At 45.9% G+C, this 25,281-nt stretch overlaps 1 protein-coding gene across 7 annotated transcripts in view; it reads right to left on the reverse strand.

The window, feature by feature from the left end:
* Nucleotides 1-25,281, reverse strand: part of MYOCD (myocardin) — a 90,373-nt gene that overhangs the window by 16,244 nt on the left and 48,848 nt on the right. For all 7 annotated transcript variants that reach the window (XM_044939247.2, XM_044939246.2, XM_044939245.2 and 4 more), the window contains 5 exons: nucleotides 14,716-14,891; nucleotides 10,666-10,779; nucleotides 6,540-6,784; nucleotides 5,433-5,586; nucleotides 730-1,671 (listed from right to left, as the gene is read on the reverse strand). In XM_044939247.2, the coding sequence (XP_044795182.2) occupies nucleotides 730-1,671; nucleotides 5,433-5,586; nucleotides 6,540-6,784; nucleotides 10,666-10,779; nucleotides 14,716-14,891 (1,631 nt within the window). The remainder of the gene's footprint in view (nucleotides 1-729; nucleotides 1,672-5,432; nucleotides 5,587-6,539; nucleotides 6,785-10,665; nucleotides 10,780-14,715; nucleotides 14,892-25,281) is intronic.

Consider the following 25,281-nt stretch of genomic DNA (forward strand, 5'->3'; position numbering starts at 1 on the left):
GTTCCTGGCCCTTCCATTTATTTATTTATTTATTTTTTGGCCCTTCCATTTAAACTTTCAAACTTCTCATCTCCCTTGTCTGCTTTTTCTCTGTAAGATGTTTCATCTTCTAATATATTAAATACTTTACTTAGACCTTTTGCTCACTGTCTGTCTCTCCATGAGAATAGGAATTTTGGTCTGGCTAGCTCAACACTAATCCCCAGATACTAGAACAGAGCCTGGCACACAGTAGGTAAATATTTGCACTTTACAGACCATTACTCAGAGAGAACAGTAAGGTCTGATAACTTTCCCTTTGGCCCTCTTGATGGGTTAGTTTGGCCTACAATGAAGTTTGACACCAAGGGGTCCTGGGAACAGCCCCATGAGCCAAATCCAGACCCCAGCTTGTTTTGTAAATAAAGTTTTATTGGAATGGCCATGTGCATTCATTTACCATGTTGTCTATGGCTGCTTTGGGGTTCCAGAGGTAGAGCTGAGTGGCTGTGACAAAGACTGTACATTCCACAAAGAAAAAACATTTATCATCTAGCTCTTTACAGAATAAGTTTGCCATCCTTGTCTCGTAAGTGAGTTTGTCTGACTGTAAAGGTTTGTGGATCGTGGTGCCCGGGAGTTACTATCAGACTTTTAGCAAACCCTCCCCATGCAAAGTTCCAAGGTCAGCTCCTTAGCAGTTGTAAATTCACATCACACTTTCAGGAAGAGCACGGGGCCAGTTCTTACCTGTGCAGTGCACACCTGGCTGCTGACAGGTGAGGAGACCCTGTGTTCTTCTCCTTGGGCGCCTGATGATGGGGGAAGGAAGTAATGATTGTTTGGCGATGGGGGCAAACTGATGTGCTGTGGGCTTTTCACAGCCCCGAGGGGCGAATGCTGCGGTGAGCACTGCGGGCTGAGGAATGTGGAAGACAGTACGTTGGTCTGACCCGAGGGCTCTGCACAGTGAGTGCTCCCCAGGGGCAGGAGCTGAGCGTCTTCGCGAGGCGGTGGCGGCTGGCCCTCCGAGCCGGTGCTCTGTCTTTTCACGGCTGTTTGCCGGGATGAGAAAGGACAGCTGGACACGGCATCTTCCTGCTTGATGGGGGCGGCTGGGAAGAGGGGCGGCTTCTTGTCGGGACAGCCGCTCCTCTTGTGCTTCTGCAGCTGCAGCCTCAGCTCCTCCACCTGCCTCTGTTCTTGCTGCAGCTTCCAGGTGAGCTCGTTGATCACCTTCTGCTTCTCCACCAGCATCTTGTCCTTCTCCGAGTCCAGCCCGTCCAGCTCCGGAAGCATGGAGCCGCCATTCAGACTGCCCATGAGGGTTTCCTCGGCGCACGTGGGGACCGGGGAGGGATGCAGGCCAAAGGATGGGGAGGCGTCGTTGAAGGTGTCCGGCAGGGACCCCGCCACAGACAGGTCAGACGAGGCGGGTGAGATTGGGGGGCTGGAGCTAGTGCTGCCGAAGTGGTAGAAGCCATTGGACAGGGCGCCGGTGGAGGGGGAGGACTGGTAACTGGGCAGCGCATTGCTGGGTGTCACCGGAAAGGTGACAGTCGTGATGTCACCGAAGTTGGGCACAGGGTTCCCAGAGCAGTCCTGGAAGGGCCGGAGTCGGTCCATGAGGGCCGTCTTGGTACCGGACACAGGCAAACCTCGTATTCGAAGCTGTTGTCTTAACTCAGAGACCTGAAGGAACCAGGCTGGTGTTAATGCTGCTTAGTGACAAACTTTTTTTTTTTTAAGTATTGTTACGGCAGCTTTAAGATGTCACAAATGGAATCTAACATGTCCTCTTATTTGTTAACGATTTTGATATCATCTTGCATATTTTTAATGATTTGTAAAAAAAAAAATCATACACCATGTTTTCATGGTCTCACATTATAGAAATGTCCAGCTTAGATGAACCACGGGGGTTATCTGGTCTATTGCCTTGCAATCCCCATCCTGGTCCTTGCCCCCACTTAACAGGTGAGAAAGCTGGTACCTGCCTGGGTTTAGACATCAACCCTTAATCAGCAACACAGGGCAGCCTGACATGCTAAGACCTCTGTGCCCTTGGTGAACATCCTGCTCACCCCATTTTCCCCACACCTGGCAAGAGCATTAGAGCAGAGCCATGCCCGACATGGGGTTCCTGATTCAGCAGGTCTGGGTTGGGCACTGAGAAGCCGGGTCTCAAACAAGTTCCTGGAGGATGCTGTTGGTGCCAGGACCAAGTTTTGAGCATCACGGTTCTGCATTGCCATGAATGTCCTAATTTTAGTGACTGCCTGGATAACAGTCATATACTGAGAGAAGTGTGTGCAGAGATGAGACCATCAGTTCAAATCCTGGCCCTGCCTCCTCCCAACTCAGTGATCGCTCTGTGAAATTGGGTGACAGTACCTCTCTTACACAGTTTTGTGGGAATGAAAATGGCTTAGGATTTGCAAAGGGCTTGGAGTAGTGCCTCACAATTGTTGGTGCAAGGTTCTTGCTTTATTGTTATGTGGACTCACAAGGAATTATTTTAACCCCACATTTATATCCATAAATGTCTGTTGCTGTTGTGTTAGCCACCTCAGTCGTGTCCGATTCTTTTCGACCCCATGGACTGTAGCCCACCAGGCTCCTCTGTCCATGGGATTTCCCAGGCAAGAATACTGGAGTGGGTTGCCATTTCCTTCTCCAGGGGATCCTCCTATCCCAGGGATCAAACCCATGTTTCATGCATTGGCAGGTGGATTCTTTACCACGGGAAGCCTATAAATACATGTACGTGTATATATATCTAAACCTCTGCTTGCAGATGAAAATGTCTGGATAAAAATAGGCTAAAATTCTAACAACAGTTCTCTTTGTCTGCATTTCTAAAATAGCCCTCATCAGCATATTACTTTTGTAATCAAAATGGAAAATGTATCAAATACCTAAGTATCAATAATTCAATATAAAAGCCAGAAATCAATAGGGAGATATTCTTGTGATGTTTTGTACAAAAAGGTCTTTTTGAACCTCAAAGCTAAGAGACTAATAATAAAAATACTGGCCACAAAACTGAAAACTATAGGTCAAAAATACTGGGAGAAAATACAAATAGCCATCTTATTAAAAAAAAAAAAAAGAAAAAAAAGCAGGGAAAATAATAGTAAGCTCAGCATATCCACAGGAAAATATTGACACCCAAACTAAAACTGGGTAATGGACATGATCTAACCCTTCACAAACAAAAGATAAAATTAAAAGAAAAATGGGGACTTCCCTAGCAATACATTGGTTAAAACTTCGCCTTCCAATGCAAGTTTGATCCCTGGTTGGGGAGCTAAGATTCCACATGCCTCGTGGCCAAAACACCAAAAGATAAAACAGAAGCAATATTGTAACAAATCCAATAAAGACCTGAAAAATGGTCTACATCAAAAAAAAATTATTTTTTAAGAAAATTAAAAGAAAAATGACCTATAACATCTGAGTACCAGCTAATATTCCAAGAAATAAATATGTACATAGCTTTGCGTTTACCAGATGGACAAAGAAATAAATAATAGCACTTAGTGTCAGTGAAGTAGCAGCAAAAATAATTGTATAAAAATGTTGCTGCTGCTGCTGCTAAGTCGCTTCAGTCGTGTCCAACTCTGTGTGACCCCATAGACAGCAGCCCACCAGGCTACCCTGTCCCTGGGATACTCCAGGCAAGAACACAGGAGTGGGTTGCCATTTCCTTCTCCAATGCATGAAAGTGAAAAGTGAAAGTGAAGTTGCTCAGTCATGTCCGACTCTCAGCGACCCCATGGACTGCAGCCTACCAGGCCCCTCCGTCCGTGGGATTTTCCAGGCAAGAGTACTGGAGTGGGGTGCCATTGCCTTCTCCGATAAAAATGTTAAGGAAAAAAAAAAGCTTTTTAAACCTTGCTATTCTGAGTGTGACCATGGGCCCAGCAGCATCAGACAGCATCCGGGAGCTTATGATAGAAATGCAGACTCTCAGGGCCCTCCCCACACCTATCGAATCAGAATCTGCATTTGACCGCGAGCCCCAGGTGGACTACTGGGCACGTGCCGGCTTGAGGGGTGTTGCCCTAACACACTCCTTCTGGGAACAGATTGGCACAGACATTCAGGACAGGAATGTGACAACACGGACAAAGAGCTTTCAAAAACAGTCATGCGTTTAGGTTCAGGAGTTCCACTCCTGTGTATTCAGCCTGGGGAGATAACTAGAGAAATTAAATGTGTATGTGAATTATACATTTCATAGCAAAAATTTGGAAGCAAAAGTCCAATAGACGGAGGTCAATGAGGTGGAGAAATGATATGCCAGTACTAAAAAGAAAAACCTTACTGAAATATTAAAAGTTATGAAAAAGTCCATGATAAATAAAATAGAAAAGCATGCCAGAAGTATATACTCAGTAATTATTTTAAAACCAAACATATTCACAAATATTTTAAGTCTAAAAGGAAATACTATAGAATCTGTGAGTCAATTGTCTTTTAAAATACTTTTTTTATACACTATCATATTTCAGTAGTGAATATATATTACCTTAAGAGTTACTTAAAAAATTATCTTCAAAAAGATTGCAATTACTGACTATATCACAAGCAATAAGATATGCTCTCAGCCCCCTAGCCTGGCTAGCCTTGTCTTGCCATTTTCTTCTATATTCACTGGTTTGAAAAAGTGAAAAATGGCAACTCGTTATTGTTTTAATTTAGAATTACTTAAAATTAATGAGTTCTATATTCATTTTTAGAATCTGCTCTGGCACTGAATAATTTAAACTACATTATTAAATAATGCAGCTCATATTCTAAAATAAAATGAATACTTGTTCAGTCCAGTTTACTTTAAATTTCAGACTGTTATGCTGTGTAGGCTTGCTTGGCACAAAGATTTGTATTCACCTCTTTTATACATTCACTGGTGTTTTAATTGTTGATGAATTTTTAAGTCAAATCAGCCAATCCTAAAGGAAATCAACTCTGAATATTCACTGGAAGGACTGACGCTGAAGATGAAACTCTAACCCTTTTGGCCACCTGATGTGAAGAGCCAACTTATTGGAAAAGACCCTGATGCTGGGAAAGGTTGAGGGCAGGAGAAGGGGGCAGCAGAGGATGAGATGGTTGGATGGCATCACTGACTGGATAGGCATGAGTTTGGGCAAACTCTGGGAGCTGGTGAAGGACAGGGAACCCTGGAGTGCTACAGTTCATGGGGTCACAAAGGGTCACACACAACTGAGCGACTGAACACCAGGGCCTTCTCTGGTGGCCCAGTGGCTAAGACTGTGCTCCCAATGCAGGGGACCTGGGCTCCATCCCTGGTCAGGGAACTAGATCCCACACTCTGCAACTGAAGATTCTGCATGCCGCAACCAAGACCCAGCACCGCCAAATTAATACATAAATAATTTAAAAATATTTGTTTTAAAAAAACAAAATAATGCCAAACCCTATACCTTCAGATCATCTAGGTTGGATGGGAGTGGGCCTGGCTTGAGAGAGGAGACACCAGTTTGTCCAGAAAAGCTGTTTTTGGCAGGAGACAAAGGGGTATTGCTCAATGGTGCTGAAGAAGCATTTGGATTTCTGGCCATCTGCTCATTTGGTTCCCTGTAAAACAAACACAGAAGAGGTACTGAAAATACAGTCAGATTTATGTACGGGGATATGACATTGTGATTTATAATAGGAAATGTATATATTTGGTCTTCATCCTGGTTTCTGGCACAGCTCCTAAAACCCTGGGGGTTTCCTAAGTCTTGAAAACAAAAGCTGTCTTTTGTTATCCTAATGAGGTGACTTTAGGAAGCCACTTAAGCTTGGAGGCTGGTGGCCTGGAGACTGAATCATGTGATTAGAGAGTTGGAGTTTTCAGTCCCACCCCTGACCTCTAGGGGAGAGAAATAGCTGGAGGTTGAATTGATTCACAAAGGCCAATGATCTACTCAATAACATAATGAAGCCTCTATAAAAACCCCAAAGAATGGGATTTGGAGAGCTTCCGGGTTGTGTAGCAGGTGGAGATTTGGGGAGAGTGCTGTATCTGGAGGGACATGGATGCTCTGCCTGACTCCCATGTACCCTGCCCCAGGCCTCTCTTCCATCTGGCTGCTCCCATGAGGACCTACATGCTTTTACAACAGACTGGTAGTCTAATAAGTAAAATGTTTCTCTGAGTTCTGTGAGCAACTCTAGGAAATTAATTGGAACCCAAAGAAGAGGTTATTGGAAAGTCCAGTCAATAGCTGGTCTGTCAGAAGGACAGGTGACAACTTGGACTTGTGACTGGTGTCTGGAGGGCGAGGGGCCAGTCCTGGGGGACTAAGCCCTCAAGCTGTGAGACTGAGATCCAACACCATCTCTGGGTAGAGGGCATCAGAACTGAGTTGAACTGCGGGACCCGCCCCCCGACCCAGCTGGTGTCTGGTGGTGCGGGGAAGACTGGGCGACCCTACCACAGGACGTGGTGCGGTGTGGGACTTGCTGGGTCCTCTGATGGAGAAGCCACAGTCAGCCTCCATCCCCAGGTGCCCCCACCCCCGCCCCGGGCTTGGCTGACTTACTTGGGTGGAGCTGCATGCAGCCCGGGGTAGCTGAAGCGGTGCTGCTGCTGCTGGCTGAGGATCTGCAGCTGCAGGAAGAGCTGCTGCTGCTGGAGCAGCCGGGCGTAGGCAGAGTCCATGGGCGGAGGGGACTTCTCCGCCTTCTGGTCCGGGGGGATATACTGGTGGTACTTGAGCTTCTTCACCTTTGGCTTGGGGTCCTTGGGCTTTTTGTGGCGGTTCTTGCTGTCACTCAAGGACTTGGACTGCAAAGCGGATGGAGAGACGGCATGTGCTTTTAGATGGTGGATGGGAACAGCTTGGCATCAGGAATATTACCTCTAGATTTTATCTGATGGGTGTCCTTGAACCCCGACACACAATATAGCAAAGACAGGAGGCACAATGAGATCCTGGAAGTTAAGGTACCTAACAAACAAATCTATGCAAATACATCGCAAAGGATGGACACTCCTTAGGCAGGAAGTCTTGAGTCTTAAAAGTGGCTTCGGGGAACTTCCTTCCCAGAACAGAGGTAAGTCTATGTTTCACTGAGGCCAGCTTCCTAACCTAAAACCTAAACTTGACGACTAATGAAGACGACATTCTGTTCTTGGGTTAGGTTCATAAGAAGGTTCTTTTTTTTTGGAAAAAAAAAAAAAGTTCACTGTGGACCATTTTTAAAGCCTTTATTGAATCTGTTGCACTGCTGTTTCTGTTTTGGTTTTTTGGTCGTGAGACATGTGGGATCTTTGCTGCCTGACCAGGGATTGAACCCACACTCCCCGCATTGAAAGGGCAAGTCCTAACCGTTGCACCGCCAGGGCGGTCCCAAGAAGGTTCTTTCGTCTGTATACGTGACATCATCTTTAGTGAAGCTCCTCGTGAGCTGACTTATTAACAACATAAAAGGAGATAAAATTAAGGCTGTCTCTAAAAACCCAAAAGGTAGATTCTTATTGCTTCTAAATCAATTCCCCTTCCCACCAAATACTGATATAAGATCAGGAAGTGACACCCTCTGAACTAAAGATTCTTCGCTGACTACAGGAAGGACAAGTCACCCACTGAGACCTTTCCAGAAGTTACCAATCATGGTGTACGGTTTGGATCCTTGAAAAAAGTTAAGGACAGAGGCCTGGAACTGAAGACACATTTTTGAACGTGGTATAGTTATCCAACTTTACCATATCTCAATGACCCCGACCTGCAAGTTGGGTAAAATATTCTCTACTTTTGATTTCAGTAACCAATGGCAGGATGGTAAAATATATTGTTGAAACAATAAGATTTCAAAGGACAGTGTGATTATATTTATAACCTGTCCCTGAAATCCAAAGACCTCCAGAGACTGAGAAACAATAGGTCTGTACTTCATTCAGTTAAAAAAAAAATACATTTCCAATCCCTGACTGTATTACAGAAGATTGAAATGAACAGGGATGTGATGATGGAAGGGTCTTAATCTGAGAACAAGCCGGCAGGGGAAGGTGTGGTACCAGCAGTGTCCAGAAGAGGGAGCTCCTGAATAGCCAGCAGGCAGGTTGTCACAGGGAAGCTTTCCCATTTTAACCACGAAACACACATCTGAAGGTGACCTATTGGATTTGCTTTTCTCTGATTCAGCGTGCCCGTCCACCAAAGCCTTTTTTTGTGTGTGTGTTCTCAGGAAGGCTTCTTGTACACTTAGCTCAAGGATTCCTATGGGCCAGGGGCCCTCCTCCCTGCTCAGTCATCAATGGGTTAGTGCTCCAGGTAATGAGTCAGCCTTCTGTTCTTGGGAGAGTTTCCCCCAGCTCCTGCAGTCAGCTCTGCCCTGCTCCCACTCCTCCTAGGACCTGCTTGTCTGGGGAAGCTGCAGCCTTGCGTCTAAAGCAACTAAATCAGGGGCTCAGCCATCTTCTCTATTTGTTGCCTTATTATCACAGAGACTCTGAGCATTCAGAAGGTATTGTAAATCAAACCGTTTCCTCCAGATAGTGAGCACAGACCACGGAACCCATGGAACTCTGAATCACTGGAACTTTATGTGTGCTGCTCTCATTTGCTCCGTCATGTCTGACTCCATACAACCCCGTGGGCTGGAGCCTGCCAGGCTTTCTGTCCATGGGATTCTCCAGGCAAGAATACTGGAGTGGCTTGCCATGCCCTCTTCCAGGGGATCTTCCCAACCCAGGAATCAAATCCGCATCCCTTATGTCTCCTTCATTGGCAGGCGGTTTTTTTTTGTTTTTTGTTTTTTTTTTTACCACTAGCGTCACATGGGAAGCACACCTGGAACTGTATAGCTGCATATTTTTGACATGACTCTTCATTGAAATTGATTGTCCTTTCTCAGGACAATTACTACACTTTCTTAGTACGAAGAGGCTGAAGGCTCTGCTCATTTGCATTCAGTTCAGTTCAGTTGCTCAGTTGACTCTTTGCAACCCCATGGACTACAGCACGCCAGGCTTCCCTGTCCGTCACCAACTCCCGGAGCTTGCTCAAACTCATGTCTATGGAGTCGGTGATGCCATCCAACTATCTCATCCTCTTTGTCCGCTTCTCCTCCTGCCTTCAATCTTTCCCAACTTCAGGGTCTTTTCCAACTCTTTTGCATTAGGCAAAATTTAAACACTTCAGTAGAAATATTAATACAATTTCTCTTTGCTCCCAATGGTGGAAATCACTGAATCATATTAATATTAAAATATAAATATTCTCCCAAGTCAATATGTCTCTTCCCTCTACCTGTAATGAACAAAATTCACCAGTAGCCACATAATTTCAAAGCTGTTGAGCTGAGTGGATTGTGAAGTGAAAGTCGTTCTTTGCAACTCCATGGACAAGTCCATGAAATTCTCCAGGTCAGAATACTGGAGTGGGTTCCCTTCTGCAGGGGATCTTCCCAACCCAGGGATCGAACTTAGATTTCCTGTGTCTCCTGCATTGGCAGGTGGATTCTTTACCAGCTGAGCCACCAGGGAAGAGTGGATTGTAGGCTGGGTTTAAGCCACTGCAGTCTGGAGAGCTTTCCTGGGAATCAGAAATGCCTGTCATCCATTCAGAACATGAAAACTAGTTTTGTGGGCTTCCCTGGTGGCTCCGTGGTAAATAATCTGCCTGCCAGTGCAGGAAACACGGGTTCGATCCCTGATCCAGGAAGATCCCACAGCAACTAAGCCCAAGGGCCACAACTGCTGAGCCCATGTGCTGCACCTGCTGCAGCCCGAGCACCCTAGAGCCTGTGCTCTGCAACAGGAGAAGCCACCGCAAGGAGAAGCCCGAGCACCCTAGAGTCTGTGCTCTGCAACAGGAGAAGCCACCGCAAGGAGAAGCCCGAGCACCGCAACTAGAGAGCAGTTCCCACTCTCCGCAACTAGAGAAAAGCCCATGCAGCAGTGATGACCAGCACAGATAAAGAAACAAACAGAACTAAAAAAGAGAAGACCACTTTAGTGTATATGCAGTGGAGGGGGTGGCAGGGCCATTACTTTAACACTGATTCTTACTCAGCTTACAAGCTTTTAAGAGTATTTCTTAAGAATCATCTCAGCATTAAGTGCCAGCTTTAGAGCTGAGAAAATATTAATATGCCCCCAAGTCAATGAGAAGTTATTTGGGATAAAATATTATGAAAAAAGTCAAATGACTACCAGTTAACTGAGGAGAAAGTACCCTGTGAATTGTTAGATATAGTGCTGAGAAAATTAAACCCAAGCTACGCGATCCTGCTTATTCTGTGCCTCCTGCGAATGTGAGGCCTCTGTTCAGGCTGGCCTCCCTTGTGGAAAAGCCACTGCCCTATCTATACCTGTGTTACTGCGCGTGCAAATCCTGTGTGCACTGCAGTCAGTGTCTGTCTCTAGGCTAAGCTACCAAAGGTATTCAAGTCAGGAACGTGCTGGCTGAACTGTGAGCCCAAAGAAAGGAGCCACAGACGCTTCTCTTCTGTGGGGAAGACCCCTGATGGGCAAGAGCGTCTTGGTCCACGTACATTGATAGCCCACTTCTCCACCCCTGTCTAGCGATGCTCCCAGTGGACTGAATCCATCCGTTGGTCCACATGACTCTCCCCGTTGCCAGACCTAACTCAGCACACTCTGCCCCGCAATGGCCCTGTGAGCTGCATGCTCGGGCAGGCGTGGAGGCTGGCCCATCCTACCTTTACGGCTGTGTGCGCAGTGATGGGGGTACCCAGGGAGCCAAGGCCCTGCTTGCCCGGGTCTGGCTGGTTGCCGGGGTGTGGGGCTGGGTCACTCCTCTCATCTTCTGGATCCTGAAAATCCAAATTTGAGCCTGATTAGGATGCAGGAGCAGAAACTGTGACATGGGGATGCTGCAGTGGAGGCGCCCACCCTTGTCCCCCAGCTCTGCTGCATCAATCCCAGCTTCTTATCTGAGGAGAACCTCAGACTATGTCCCCAGGGGTGGAGAGTCAAGTACATGATCTGTCAACCAACTGAGGACTCTTTTTAAGAGAGAAAGCAGGCATGGTAAATAATCATTCCATCCAACAGGTGTAGAACTGGCTTGGGCTAGGCGAACTGGGACATCTGGTCACCCTGTGGGCGGGATCCACCTACTTGCAGTGAGGTCTACATGTTGGAATTGACAGTGGGATTGAAAAAGAGAAGAAGCGAGAGGAATGAGTGGAGGGACTTTGGGGGAAAGTTAGGACAATGAAAAAGTTAGATGAGAAGGGGGTTGGCAGATGGAAGGAAAGTGTGTAGGTATGTGTGTGTATGTGTGTATCTGTGTCTGCATATATGTCTCTGTGTATGCCTCTGTAATGTATGTGTGCATATGTGTATGTATATACATTCCTTTGCATGTGTGTCTGTGTGTGCATACCTGTGTGTCTGTGTGTATGTCTGTGTATATAAATATGTGTGTGTAGGGGTGCAGCATCAGGAAAACCTTAATGAGAGGCACGTTCCTACACACAGAGGATGCAGAAATGAATGCAGCATCCTCTTCTTGCCCCACAGTCCTATGCCACGACTTTGAGAAAAGGCCCCTGAGCTGCCCAATCTTTGCCTGAGCACGTGTCAAAGGTCTGTAGCATCCTTTTCTCTCAGAGCCCATGCCCTCCTCTCTCACTTGAGGCTGCTGGATTAACTGATGCAAAATGATTTTTGCATTTTGCCTGACATTGCTCAGTGCTCATTCCCTTCTTCCCCACTTCAAGGGTGAAAAAGAAAAGCGTGTGTCTTCTGCCCAAACCATCTTTAAATCAGAAGCTGAGGAATTTACTATCAGAGCAATAAGAATACAAATGGCCTGATGTACTGTTTGATGTTATCAAAGACGCTGGGCTGCAAAGAAGCTCAGGATGCAGGGAAGAAAGAATGCTTTGATTATAAACTCTTGCACAACAAACATGCAGCTCTTTTGGCTCTGCTTTTTCTGTCTTCTGTCTCCCTCTTGTTCCACATTTCCTCCTGGCAGCCTTGAATTTGCTCTGATGGAGTGAAGAAGGGCCTGACGATGACCGGTAACAGTACAGCTTCAGGAAAGAGGGTCATGGTAAGTAACTCCTGAAACTGTCTGTGATCCCTGCATGCTTTACAGTATAAAAATGTTTTCAACTAATATGGGTTTAAAAAGTACAAACATCCAGCTATACAATAAATTGGGCTTCCTTGGTGGCTCAGCAGTAAAGAATCTGTCTGCAATGTAGGAGACCCAGGTTCAATCTCTGGGTAGGGAACACCGTCTGGAAAAGGAAATGGCAACTCACTCCAGTATTCTTGCCTGGAGCATTCCATGGACTGAGGAGCCTGGCAGGCTACAGTCCATGGGGTTACAAAGAGTTGGACAGATTGAGCTACTAACACACACACACATCCAATAAATAAATCCTGGGGGTGTTGTGTTCAGCATGGTGACCATAGTTAACAAGACTGCATGGTCTCTTTGAAAGTTCCTAAGAGAGTAGATCTTAAAGACTCTCATCACTAGAAAGAAAATTTGTGACTATATATGAAGATGGATGCTAACTAGAATTATCCTGGTGATCATTTCACAATATACATGATGATATATTGTATCTATCATATATATTGTGAAATACACACATAATTCACACATGTATCACATGTATATGTTACATCAGATGTAACATATACACACACACATCACATGTATGTTATATTTCACAATATATACAGTAGATATAATATCCAACAATTATGTCCTACAGTTGATATTGTATATACTGTATATATTTGCATTTTGCCTGACATTGCTCAGTGTATTTCATGACATATACGGTATCAAACAGTTGTGGTGAACACCTGAAATTAATACAGTGTTATATGTCAATTATATACCTCAATTTAAAAATTAAAAGTGCACACAGATATAAAATATCTATATATAATAAAAATAAGATATAAGATATCTATATATAATTAAAATATATAAAATAACGTATGCTCAGTTGTTAAGCTGTGTCTGACTCTTTTTCAACCTCATGGACTGTAGCCCACCAGGCTCCTCTGTCCATGATATTTCCCAGCCAAGAATACTGGAATGGGTTACTATTTCCTTCTCCAGGGGATTTTCCTGACCCAGGGATTAGACCCATATCACTTATGTCTTCTACATTGGCAGGCAGGTTCTTTACCACTGAGCTACCAGGGAAGGCCCATGTAAAATAATATAAAAAGTGATAAAAATAGTCAATATGTGTGTGTGTGTGTGTGTGTGTATATATATATATATAGTATCTGATTTCAAGTCATTGAACAATTCCTGTGAGGCCAAGAGGAGTGAGGTCTTCCTGAAAGGAAGGGGCTGAGGGTGGAGGGTTCTCTCCAGAGTCGGAATGTGGTGGAAGATTCACATCTTGCTGTCACACGAGTGTGACCCCTCCTCTCCCTCCTCCTGTGCGGACGCTCACACTCATCTTCTCTGGGGGCTCCAGGAATACCATCCTGCCAGGCAGAGGGGAGTGCCATCAAGGCTGGATGTGGCTTCTAGAGGGGATGCTCCAGAGTTGGGGGAGTGGTCTGTGGTGCTCCCAGGGCCACACAGCTACCCAGCCTCACCAACTCATTTCCTTCTCTGTAACATCTGATAGAAAACTCCCACAAGGTGCCTAGCACTGGTCCTGGTACGCAGCTGGTGCTTAATCATGGCAGTAGCTGTTGACAGCTATCATCCTGCTCTTTATAAATGTGCTTTTAATAGTATTTGCAACATATATTTATCATGTCTGGACAGTCTGTAGATTTGTCCAGAAAGAGGGGAGTGCTATGTTTGGGCTGGGGCTGGAGGCAGCCCTTGCAGAATTTGGCGTGTGGACAACTGCTAAAGGCAGGAGCAGCTTGGGCTCCTGCTTTTTAGCCAATCAGTTTTTCCAGTAGTGAAGTACGGATGTGAGACTTGGACCATAAAGAAGACTGAGCACCAAAGAATCAATGCTTTCCCATTGTGGTGCTAGAGAAGACTCTTAAGAGTCCCTTGGACAGCAAGGAGGTCAAACCAGTCAATCGTAAAGGAAATCAACCCTGAATATTACTGGAAGGACTGATGCTAAAGATGAAGCTCTAATACTTGGTCACCTGATGTGAAGAGCCAACTCATTGGAAAAGATTCCAATGGGAAAGATTGAGGGCAGGAGGACAAGTAGGCAGCAGAGGATGAGATGAATTAAATAGTGTCACTGACTCAATGGACATGAATTTGAGCAAACTCCTGGAGATAGTGAAGGACAGAGGAGTCTGGTGTGCTGCAGTCCTTGGGGTCGCAAAGAGTTGGACATGACTTAGTGACTGAACAACAACCACCAGCACCTCCAGCTCCTGCTCCCCAGATCCTACAGTGGCAACTCAATCACAGGAAGGACCGTGAGCTTTGAAACCAGTCCTGCAGTGGCCCTTTCTTTCCAGGAGACTGTCGACTGACTGTCAAATCTTCGGGAGCCTCATTTCTACCTTGTCTGCAAAAACGGAGATAAAAGAGATCTACTTGGCTGAGCAGATACTGAAAATTTAAGTCAAAGGACATATTTCTGGGGACTCTCTCTCTTGGTGTTTTCTGGAAGCTCCTGCCCTCACACACAGAACCCTGAACTGAACACTGTGAGAGTTAGCAACAGGACGATGTGTTGTGAAGAGACATCTCTCAGGTCTCTATGCTAAACCCGCTGCGGCAGCCGTGATTTCAGGACTGAAGAGATGAGCAGGCTGGAAGGGGGTTTGTTTACCTGGACTGTCCCACGAGGACCAGCCAAAGGGGTCTCCGTAGCTTTCGTGTCCAGGGGGGATCCTGCTGAGCCCTGGAGGTCTTCCCCTCGAGTCTGATCTGGAGAAAGCCCATCACTGCTGCTGTCCTCCTCAAAGGCGAACGCATCCGCCGACTTGGAGAAAGTCACCTGGTTCCCTGAGGGAGGGGAAGCCAAGAACTGGGTCAGCAGACAAGCTTCCAGATGTCGCCCCCATTCGGAGCACTACCTGCTGCTTCAGAGTTCCCAGTTCAAGGAACCCAGCTTCCCTGCACTGCAGGTAGATTCTTTACTGTCCGAGCCACCAGGGAAGCCCAAGGTAAGAGTGAAGGTAGATTTAAAATGATTTGGTCTCTCCTCTATTTACTCCGTAGAGGGGGACTTGCATTTATAAAAGTGGCATGTTTGGCAGGGAGGAATGAGTGACATACTAGAGGTCTATCATCACCTGTCAACCTTTACTTAGTGTTGATCCATTCCTGCACATTTTGTTATGTGAACCCCTATCTTTCTGGAGCTAAATCAGGGAAGATGAAGGAAAGAATGTGGGCCACTGGGGGAGAAGGCCCCCTGTCTCCCTCGGGCTTTACAAGAGGTGAAGTTGATGTGACGGCGTGCCATTTGCATCGTGTTCACATACAAAGCAGGCACCCAGCACGAAATGTTTTGCAAACTTTGCTATTAAGGATAAGCCAGGGGAGCTCCTAAATTTAAATTTCTAAATGTCAGAAGAGGCCTAATGTCACCAGAGTGTTCTGAAGCCCCATTCAACAAACGCATATCTGTTTATAAAAAGCCATAAATGTGTCTCAGAAACTGGAGCGTGATCTTTATTATTTTTTTTTAATTCTTTGGATTTTGTTGTTATTCCTCTTATCTTTGTGTCTATTTTGGAAATCCCCAGCGACTCGCACATGTTCAAATTCTTCCCCAGCAGCCTGCATGGTTTTGGGAGGGGAACCCAGGCCTGGGCTTGGGAAGTGGGGTTACCAGACCAGGTGGGACTGTGGTCACATCCTTGAATGTCCCTCCCATTTCTTAGTTACCAGATCTCCTCTCTTATTATCCAAGTGCAGAGTACAAAATGTACCGAGGCCACAGAGTCCTCCTGACCCGCTTGCAGGCACAGCTCTTGGAAAGGAATTTATGTATTATCAGCAAGTTTTCCAGCCCGGTGTTCCGCAATCACACTGACAAGAACTTTTGACTCAAGCTCTGGGCAGATAAGAGAGAGGAGCTCTCACCGGGGAGATTGGAAAGGAGCTGGAAGTAATGGAACAAACGTGGTTGGGGCTTGTCACCGCCACCGCTGCTGGCATGTGTCCCGGACCCCCACTCAGACACGCAAGCGTCAAGTCAGGAGGGAGGCCGGGCAAGCACAGAGCCGCTGAGAACTCCAGTCGCTGGGCAGCCTGCTAATCTGGAAAGGCTAGGGGACCGGCCCTGCTGCTTCTCGGCTTCCAGGATTCCTTATAAAACTCAATGTCACTTTTCTATGATTATAAAAGTAATTTTTACTTATAAAAATTCATTTGCACCATATGAAATGAACATAACAAGGTATATAATAATCCCACTTGCATTAATGATTTATTTCTTCTTCCGGATTTAATTCTATCCATATAGCAAGACACACACGGATTTAAAAAGCATTTCATTCAGTTAGGACTGGGTGAAATAGACCATTCTGAAACTTGCTTTAAAAAAAAATTTTTTTTTTTTAACTCCACAGTGCTTCTTGGAGATCTTTGCATGTGAACACATAGAGATGGGCCTCAATTTTTTGGTAACAGCTACACCGTATTCGACTGTCTTAATAGGAACTTTTAGTTTTCAACTTTTATTTCCCAAAGGGCCCTTATTTGTATCTATAAAAATTTGAAATAATAGAAAAGTGCAGAGAAGAATATAAAACATCTGTTCATGTATCATCTGAAATAAATACATGCCAGTATTTTTTATGTGTGTGTCAGAAACCGATTCATTTTCTAACAGAGGGTTATTTGACAAATGTCTGCTTTTTCTTTGCAATTATGGGTCACTTTTCTCTCCCATCTGGTCTCAGACCACTGCACCCCTGCCCCCACCCTCTATTTTAAGGGTCCAGAGTTAGCTCACTCTCTTCCTTCTTTTCTCATGGCAAACCCTGGACTCTGCAAAGAAGCTCAATTTGTTGTTTTCACACAACGTGAAGGAATTTTTATACTGTTTTCCCTTTCTCCAGGGGATTGTGTGATCTTCCCCGGCAGGTCCTTCTGGAAGCCTCTATGAATATGCTTCCATTGTAACTCAACCTGTTAATTTCTTTACTTAAGAAAACACGTTTTCACTGGCATTTCAACTCCTACTTCTGTTTGTGGAATTAAATAAAGGCTTTGTCCCGGGACTTCCCTTGTGGTCCCATATGGCTAAGACTCTGCACTCCCGATGCAGGGGAACTGGGTTCGATCCCTGGTTTAGGAACTAGATCCCATGTGCCACAGCTAAAAAACCTGCAACAAAGATGGAAGATCTCATGTCCCACAACCAAGACCTGACACAGCCAAGGAAGTAAATAGATACATACATCATTGTTAAAGAAGGCTTTGTCCCTGTTTAAAAGATGACATGTGTTATTCAGGGCCAGCTGGGCATAGGAATTGGGGTTGAGTGGGTATTAAGTCTTCCTCACTGGCTTAAAACTCAACATTCAAAAAACGAAGATCATGGTATCTGGTCCCATCACTTCATGGCAAATAGATGAATAAACAAAGGAAACAGGGACAGACTTTATTTTTTTGGGCTCCAAAATCACTGCAGATGGTGACTGCAGCCATAAAATTAAAAGATGCTTGCTCCTTGGAAGAAAAGCTATGACCAACCTAGATAGTGAATTAAAAAGCAGAGACGTTATTTTGCAACAAAGGTCCATCTATTCAAAACTATGGTCTTTTCAGTAGTCATGTACAGATGTGAGTTGGACCATAAAGAAGGCTGAGTGCTGAAGAATTGATACTTTGAACAGTTGGAGAAGACTCTTGAGAGTCCCTTGGACAGCAAGGAAATCAAACCAGTCAATCCTAAAGGAAATAAGTCCTGAATATTCATTGGAAGAGCTGATGCTGAAGTTGAAGCTCCAATACTTTGGCTACCTGATGTGAAGAACTGACTCATTAGAAAAGACCCTGATACTGGGAAAGATTGAAGGCAGGAGGAGAAGGGGACAACAGAGGATGAGATGGTTGGATGGCATCATCAACTTGATGGATATGAGTTTGAGCAAGCTCTGGCAGTTGGTGATAGACCGGGGAGCCTAGTGTGCTGCAGTCCACGGGGTCACAAACAGCTGGACATGACTGAGCGACTGAACTGAACTGATCCCCAGAAATTGCAGCATTTTGTTGGGATTTACTTGGTACAGGGCCTGAGCGCACACCGACTCAGAGAGCCCAGCACTGACCGTGCCAGCCCCCAGCGGCTGTCAGCCTCCTCTGCCCAACAGAACCCTTGGTGGCCGAGCTTTAGCATCTTATATTCCCTCCCCACTTCCTTCAGTCTGAACAGGTATGGATCTTCTCTGTGTGATCTGACCCTTCATGTGACAAAGAATTCACCCCCTGCCTCCCTGCCCCCCAACCCCCACTCCCCACTCCATACAAGAGTATTACATCTGAAACTCATACAAATGAGAGTGAATTAATTAAACCACAAAGTTGTCCAAGGGTTCTAACTCATGTAGAAATATCATAAGAAGGGTGGGGATGGAAAAAGAGAGAAAATTTCTCTTACTCCCTGACTACTCCCCTTCAATGATTTTAAGTGGAAAGATAACGAATGATGAAAACAGTAGTTTGTGTGACTTCCCTGGGTGGGCCAGTGGCTAAGACTCCATGCTCCCAGTGCGGGGGGCCTGGGCTTGATCCCTGGTCAGGGAACTAGATCTCACATGTCACAACAAAAAAGATCCCTTGTGCCGCAACGAAGATCAAAGATCCTGTGTGCAACTAAGGCCCAGTGCAGCCAAATAAATAAACAAACACTAAAAAACAAACAACTCCCCCCACCCCAGCCCCACACACACAAAAGATAGTAGTTCAAATCAGCAGTCCATTTAGCAGTAGCAGCAGTAACAGAAACAGTCAACTTATGTTTGGCTTCAGAATGGCCCAGGAAGTCAGAGTAAGGACTGCAATCTCTCATCCCTGTTTTGTAGAGGAGGTCATCACAAGGTCCAGGCTGGTCCCAGTTCTCTAGAGATTGAGCTAAGACTGAAGGTCCAGCCTTCAGATGCTCAGAGTCCCAGCAGAGGGGGTGGCAAAATGGATTTTCCTCCAGCGAGGTTGTCAGATGTGTGTTGTTTCGGGAACATGTTAAGACCTGCTGGGCTGGTGGGTGAGGTGGGGCTGATGACATAGAAATCAGCCATGTCCCTTTTTCTGCACATGTGTGCTAAGGACAGATCCATCCTTCACGACATCTTTTACTTGAGTTTTTGAGATCTGAGGGAATGAACGTGACACCCTGACCGTGAGAATAAAGGAGGCAGGGGATCACGACAGTCTTGTTGCCGTTGTCTCAGAGAAGGCGTGGGAGGACCGTGGAGCCCTGCTGTCGCGGTCATAAATCAGCATGTCCTTTCCACTCTGACACTGTAAGTGCATGCTCACTCAGTCATGTCTGACTCTTCGTGACCCCATAGACTGTAGCTCGCCAGGCTCTTCTGTCCATGGGATTCTCCAGGCAAGAATACTGGAGTGGGTTGCCAAGCCCTCCTCCAGGGGACCTTCCCGACCCAGGGATCGAACACGTCTGTTACGTCTCCTGCGTTGCAGGCAAATTCTTTACCACTAGTGCCACCTGGGAAGCCCAGCACACAACAACTAATATGCAGGGCAGCCAAATTAATAAATAGGTATTTAAAAAAAATCAATGAGATAGCTTTCTTAAAATAAAAAAGCATTGAGGTTGACATATGTTATATGTTATTCACAAGGTTCCTGACACACAAGCGTCCAATCATTTCTAGCTGTTGTTGTTATTATTGGTTTTGGTAGGAGTGTCTGCTTGTCTCAAGTTCACCATGATCAAAAATTTTAAAAAAGACCACCCAAGAGGCAGTTGATCCTGTGGTTAGCTGTGCAAAAGTCAGCACAACTCTGGAGCCAGAAACACCAAGAGGTTCATTCTGGGAAAGTGAAGCAGACCTTCCCCAGAGCACAAGGGACATCGCAGGAAAGGCTGTGCACTCCCCCTTCTCCTGCCTGGTTCAGGCCAGGCTCGGTGAAGAGGGACAGAGGTCACCTTATCTGGCTGCCGCAGGAACAAGCAGAGTCTATCGGCTCTGTGTTGTGACCCAGGGCCCCTGCTCCAATCTCCCAGGGCTCGCTGGGAGCTGCTGGAGTGTAGGGCGCTGGCTATTGTCCTTGGAGACACGTCGGGCCATGTGATGACAAGGACCCGCTTCGGGAAGTCCTGACATCACCCCGCAGCTATGCCCACAGGGCTGACTCCGGGCCTGGCCTCTTGGGGATCTCAGTCTGGCCCCTTGGCGTACCCCCACTCCTCTTTCTCTCTCTCTCGGAAGTGATTAGATGAATGAGTCAGTTGGACTTTCCTCTGTATAAACATTTAAAATTCCGAGATTACAGTAAGATAGCCAGGGTCCTGGTTACCTTGCCTCTGGATCCACACCACGGGCTGGAATGCAGGGGGTGGAACACGAGAACGAACTTCACTCGCTTATCTGTATGCAAGCCTGAGCGGGGCACATATGACGGCTATTTTAATTCTCGGTCAGCCCTTCTCCTAACATCCTCCTGGAAGAGGCGGAAGCCAAATCCACTTCCTGAGGGAGGAGGTGGTCGGGTGCCAGGAGCTAGTTTAAATGCAGCTCCCGCCTAAAGAGGTTCCTATACACTGAGGATACTACAGTCTGGAGGAGACTGAATGAACTGTCCAACAAAGGCTGTGGAGCCCACGGCTCTTGAAGGGGATCAGATGGCTTCAGGAAGAGAATAGGTGGACATGGGACTTTGGAGAAATAAGCATTCCTTTACCTCAAATTCCTGGCACTTTAGAAATTGACTTTATTAGGGGAGAATATATATACATGAAAATAAAAGTGTTAGTTGCTCAGTTGTGTCTGACTCCTTGTGACCCCATGGACTGTAGTCCATCAGGCTGCTCTATCCATGGGATTCTTCAGGCAAGAATACTGGAGTGCGTTGCCATGCCCTTCTCTAGGGAATCTTCCTGGCCCAGGGACTTCTCTGGTGACCCAGATGGTAAAGAATCTGCCTGCAATGTGGGCGAGTCAGGTTCCATCCCTACATCAGGAAGATTCTTGCCTAGGAAAACCCATGGAGAGAGGACCCTGGCAGCCGACAGTGCATGGGGTTGCAAGGAGTAGGATGAGGCTGAGCGACTAACACCGTCCTTTCTATGTGCTGTGCTGTGCCTAGTCACTCAGTTGTGTCTGACTGTTTACGTATATACATATTACAGTGTACATATTCATTCATTTATATGTATTGCTGAATCCCTTTGCTGTCTACCTGAAACTATTATAACATTGTTAATTGGCTATATTCCAATACAAAATAAAAAGTTTAAAAAGAAAAAAAAAGGAAACTGACTTTAAGTCTCTAGACAGACCCTGATGCTAAGGACTACAGGAGTTGGGAAAAACAGTTAAGCTGCATCAGCGCTTGTCCTGTATTGACCATTGAAACCAATTCTCCAGGAACAAAGAATATTGTTAGGTGGGTAAAGATACATTAGCGTCATCTTAGAGCACCTGAACTTTCCTCCTTGACATTCCCGACCCCCAAAGCTACTGGCTTCCTGGTTCTCTTTTCCCACCACCTTTTCTAGAATCTTCCTCAGAAAAGTATTTATTACATGTTTCTTTCCCTCAAGGATCATTTGCACTTTGGAAATCCTTTCTCATTATGGAATGATAGATTCTGGTCATGAGAAAGTTATGCCAAAGCAAATGACCCCGCCATCTGGTTTAAGGGCCATGGTTGGTGTCTATTTGCCTTCAAAATGGACGATTAGAGAGTGTTGAGACTTCTAGAGAGGCTGAAGGATGGCTGGATTCCTAGTAAACAAGAATTTTTGTTTTGTTTTAGTATAAAGTCTTAGCCTTGGGGTTATAAGTGAGCTAAGACTATCGTAGGGTCTTTTAGAAAAATGTACATGACACTTGTAAGTGGATGGTTTCTGGGCCATCCCCCAGGGACAGAAATGTTGCTTCCTGTGTTGAAAGGTTACAGTGATAGAAAGAATGACTTCATCTTTGAAAACGGGGCTGTATATTCTGAATCAGGCTTCACTGGTGGCTCCAATCAGGAAAGAATCCACCTGCAATACAGGAGACCCAGGTTCAATCCCTGGGTCAGGAAAATCCCCTGGAGAAAAGAATGGCTACCCACTCCAGTATTCGTGCCTGGAGAATCCCATGGACAGAGGAGCCTGGGGGGCTACAGTCCATGCATGGGGTCGCAAAGAGTCAGGCACAACTGCCTGAGTGACTTTCACTTTCTTTTCATTCTGAATTGTGGGTTCACTTTTTTTAAAAGGAGCTGAAAAAACAAATTCAGGCATTCAGGTAGGAAGCCTGGCTCAATCCGAGGAAAAGAGAAGGACACTTTAGGGTGCAGGAGCTTGCCCCCTGGAGCAGGACACCAGGACCCTTTTATTGTCTAAATAGCTGGGAAAGCCAGCCGGGGTTCTCCTTTCCTCAAGCAGAAGCCAGGCCTCTGGACAATAACAGCTTCCTTGGTAGCTAAGGGATGCTCCTGGCAGTGAAGGAGATACTCGGATGACCAAAGAGAGGATTAACCAGCTCGGAGGAGAGCTCTCCAAACTGAGAGTGTGAAGTGCCGATGACCACACACAAGCAGAACAAAGCCAGGCTCAACTCCAATGCACAGCTTCTGGTCTCGCACGGTATCCCTCTCTCATGGCATTTGTTACATTCAGTGTTCTGGCCTGAGAGAGAGAGAGGCTGTTGGTGGTTTTCTAAGTAGGAGAAACAGGAAAACAGGTGTAGGCTGTGAGATGTAGCCACAAGGCACCCCCGAGTCAGTAAAACCAGAAAACCTGGTATTTACCATAGCTAGGACATGGAAGCAGCCTAGATGTCCATCAACAGATGAATGGATAAAGAAGCTGTAGTGCATATATACAATGGAATATTACTGCACCATACAAAAGGAACACATTTGAGTCAGTTCTAATGAGGTAGATGAACCTAGAACCAATTGCATACAGTGAAGTAAGTCAGAAAGAGAAAAACAAATATTGTATACTAATGCATATATGTGGATCTAGAAGGATGGTACTGATGAACTTATCTGCAGGGCAGCAAAGGAGACATAGACATAGAAAACAGACTTGTGGACACAGTGGGGGAAGGAGAGGGAGGGACGAATTGAGAGAGCAGCACGGAAACATACACATTACCATATGTAAAATAGACAGCCAGTGGGAATTTGCTGTGTGATGCAGGGAGCCCAAAGCTGGTGCTCTGTGACAACCTAGAGGGGTGGGATAGGGAAGGAGGTGGGAGGAGGGTTCAAGGATCGGGGGACATAGGTGTACCTTTGGCTGATTCACATTGATGCATGGCAGACAACAATACAGTATTGTAAAGCAATTATCCTCCAACTAAAAATAAATGAAAACCAAAACAAAAAAGAACCTAAAAAACAAGCCCCCTTTTCTTTCACATCATATCACTGTAGCCCACACAAGCCTAAGTTTCCTCCAGCTGGAATCTGTAAACTTCTACCTGACTCAGAGAATAAACCTGCAGGCTGGAAGAGTGAAGGTTGGCTGGCACCCCGAAGGAGAGGCAGGTGTGGGGGAAAGATTTGCTACAGTCACTCAGCTGAGGGTAAGGGTGGGGACATCTGCCAAGGAGAAGAAAAACCCCGCAGTGGGGGCTGGTTCTCTGTCAACAGCCTCCTTGCGAGATGTTCTAGTTTATTTCATCTTCGTGTTGAAGAAAAATTGGTCTTGAATAAAACCTGGGCGGGGGGACGGGGAGGAAGACAGTGAGAGTTTCGCTCTGGGATTGGCAGAAACACAGACGCACAGCTGCGGAGGGTGCTGGAAAATGTAAACACATCTGGAACGGCGCGTGGACCAAGGAGGGAATATACACAGAGGCCAGGAGAACAATACACAGAAAACCACCACCCTGAGTTGCTGCTTTGCTGAGGGTGGAAGATGAGATCCAGAGAAGTGACAGCCAGGAGAGGGGTGGGGATCACCAGTGCCATTGGAAGGGTTACTCAGAGGGCTATTTCTACAGCTGGTCTCTGAGAAGCTTCCTCTGTCTCTATGACATGTCATAAGATAGATGACATGTCATAAGATGCCACTCATTTGAAAAGACCCTGATGCTGGGAAAGATTGAAGGTGGGAGGAGAAGGGGATGACAGAGGATGAGATGGTTGGATGGCGTCACCAACTCAATGGACATGAGTTTGAGTAAGCTCCGGGAGTTGGTGATGGATAGGGAAGCCTGGCATGCTGCAGTCCATGGGGTTGCAAAGAGTTGGACGTGACTGAGAGACTGAACTGAAGATGCCACTACCTTGCTGGTAGAAATTCACGCACGTTGAAAGATTGCTGCTAAACAGGCTGACGCATGGGGGTTCCCTGGATGAGGTCAACCTCCGCCAACCTTTTCTCTAGCTTTTCCTTCTCTTTATTCTTCACAGATCCCTACCTCTGTTTATACATTATTCTCTTTGCTTTTTATACTTCCTTCCATCCCCCCAACCACCCTCTACTGGGCACTCTGTACCCTGCACAACTTCTATTTTCACACCATTTATCACTTTTTATTAGGATATATAATCATTCACGGGTTTTGCTGATCATCTGTGTCTCCTGTGCTAGAATATAAGCTCTGCTAGAGCAGACATTTTTGTAGGTTTTGTTCATTGATATGTCACAGATGCTTGAACAGTGCCTGCCACACAGAAGATGCTCCATAAACATTAAATGAAGAAATGAATATGTGAAAGGGATCTCTTAGCAAGTCCATCGGTTTAAGTTTCCATAGTCTTCTAAGTCTGTAGCTCTAGACCAAGACTTTCTTCTGCAGTCTAGTTTGGTTGAAAGCCCTGCTTACTGAACCCCTGCCTCTGGAGTTCCTGTGGACCCCTCAGCTCTAACATGAAACAGGAATTCATCATCTCTCCCCTGATCTGCCCCTCTGCTCACAGTCCACATCTTGATACATGGCTGCCATTTAACTAGCTGACCAGCAGGGGAACCAAGGTTGGTCATCTGTGACTCTTCCTTTTATCCACACTGACACATTCTACCACTATCTAATAATGCATATCAAGTACTTCTCAGATGCTCTTTTTTTCTGTGCCCACAGCATGGCTCTTGTTCAGGCTCTTGACCAAAAGCTAGTCATTAAAATTTATACCCCCCTCCCTCTTCCACAGTATAGAGATATTCCTGTGAAATTGCTGTTCCTTCCTTTCCTCTTCCCTGGCTAGATTTTGGAGGATGATAAGGCTGCAGGGCACAGGTTGGCAA

Source organism: Bubalus bubalis, chromosome 3 (genome assembly GCF_019923935.1).
Source record: "Bubalus bubalis isolate 160015118507 breed Murrah chromosome 3, NDDB_SH_1, whole genome shotgun sequence".
NCBI classification, from domain to species: Eukaryota; Metazoa; Chordata; class Mammalia; order Artiodactyla; family Bovidae; genus Bubalus; species Bubalus bubalis.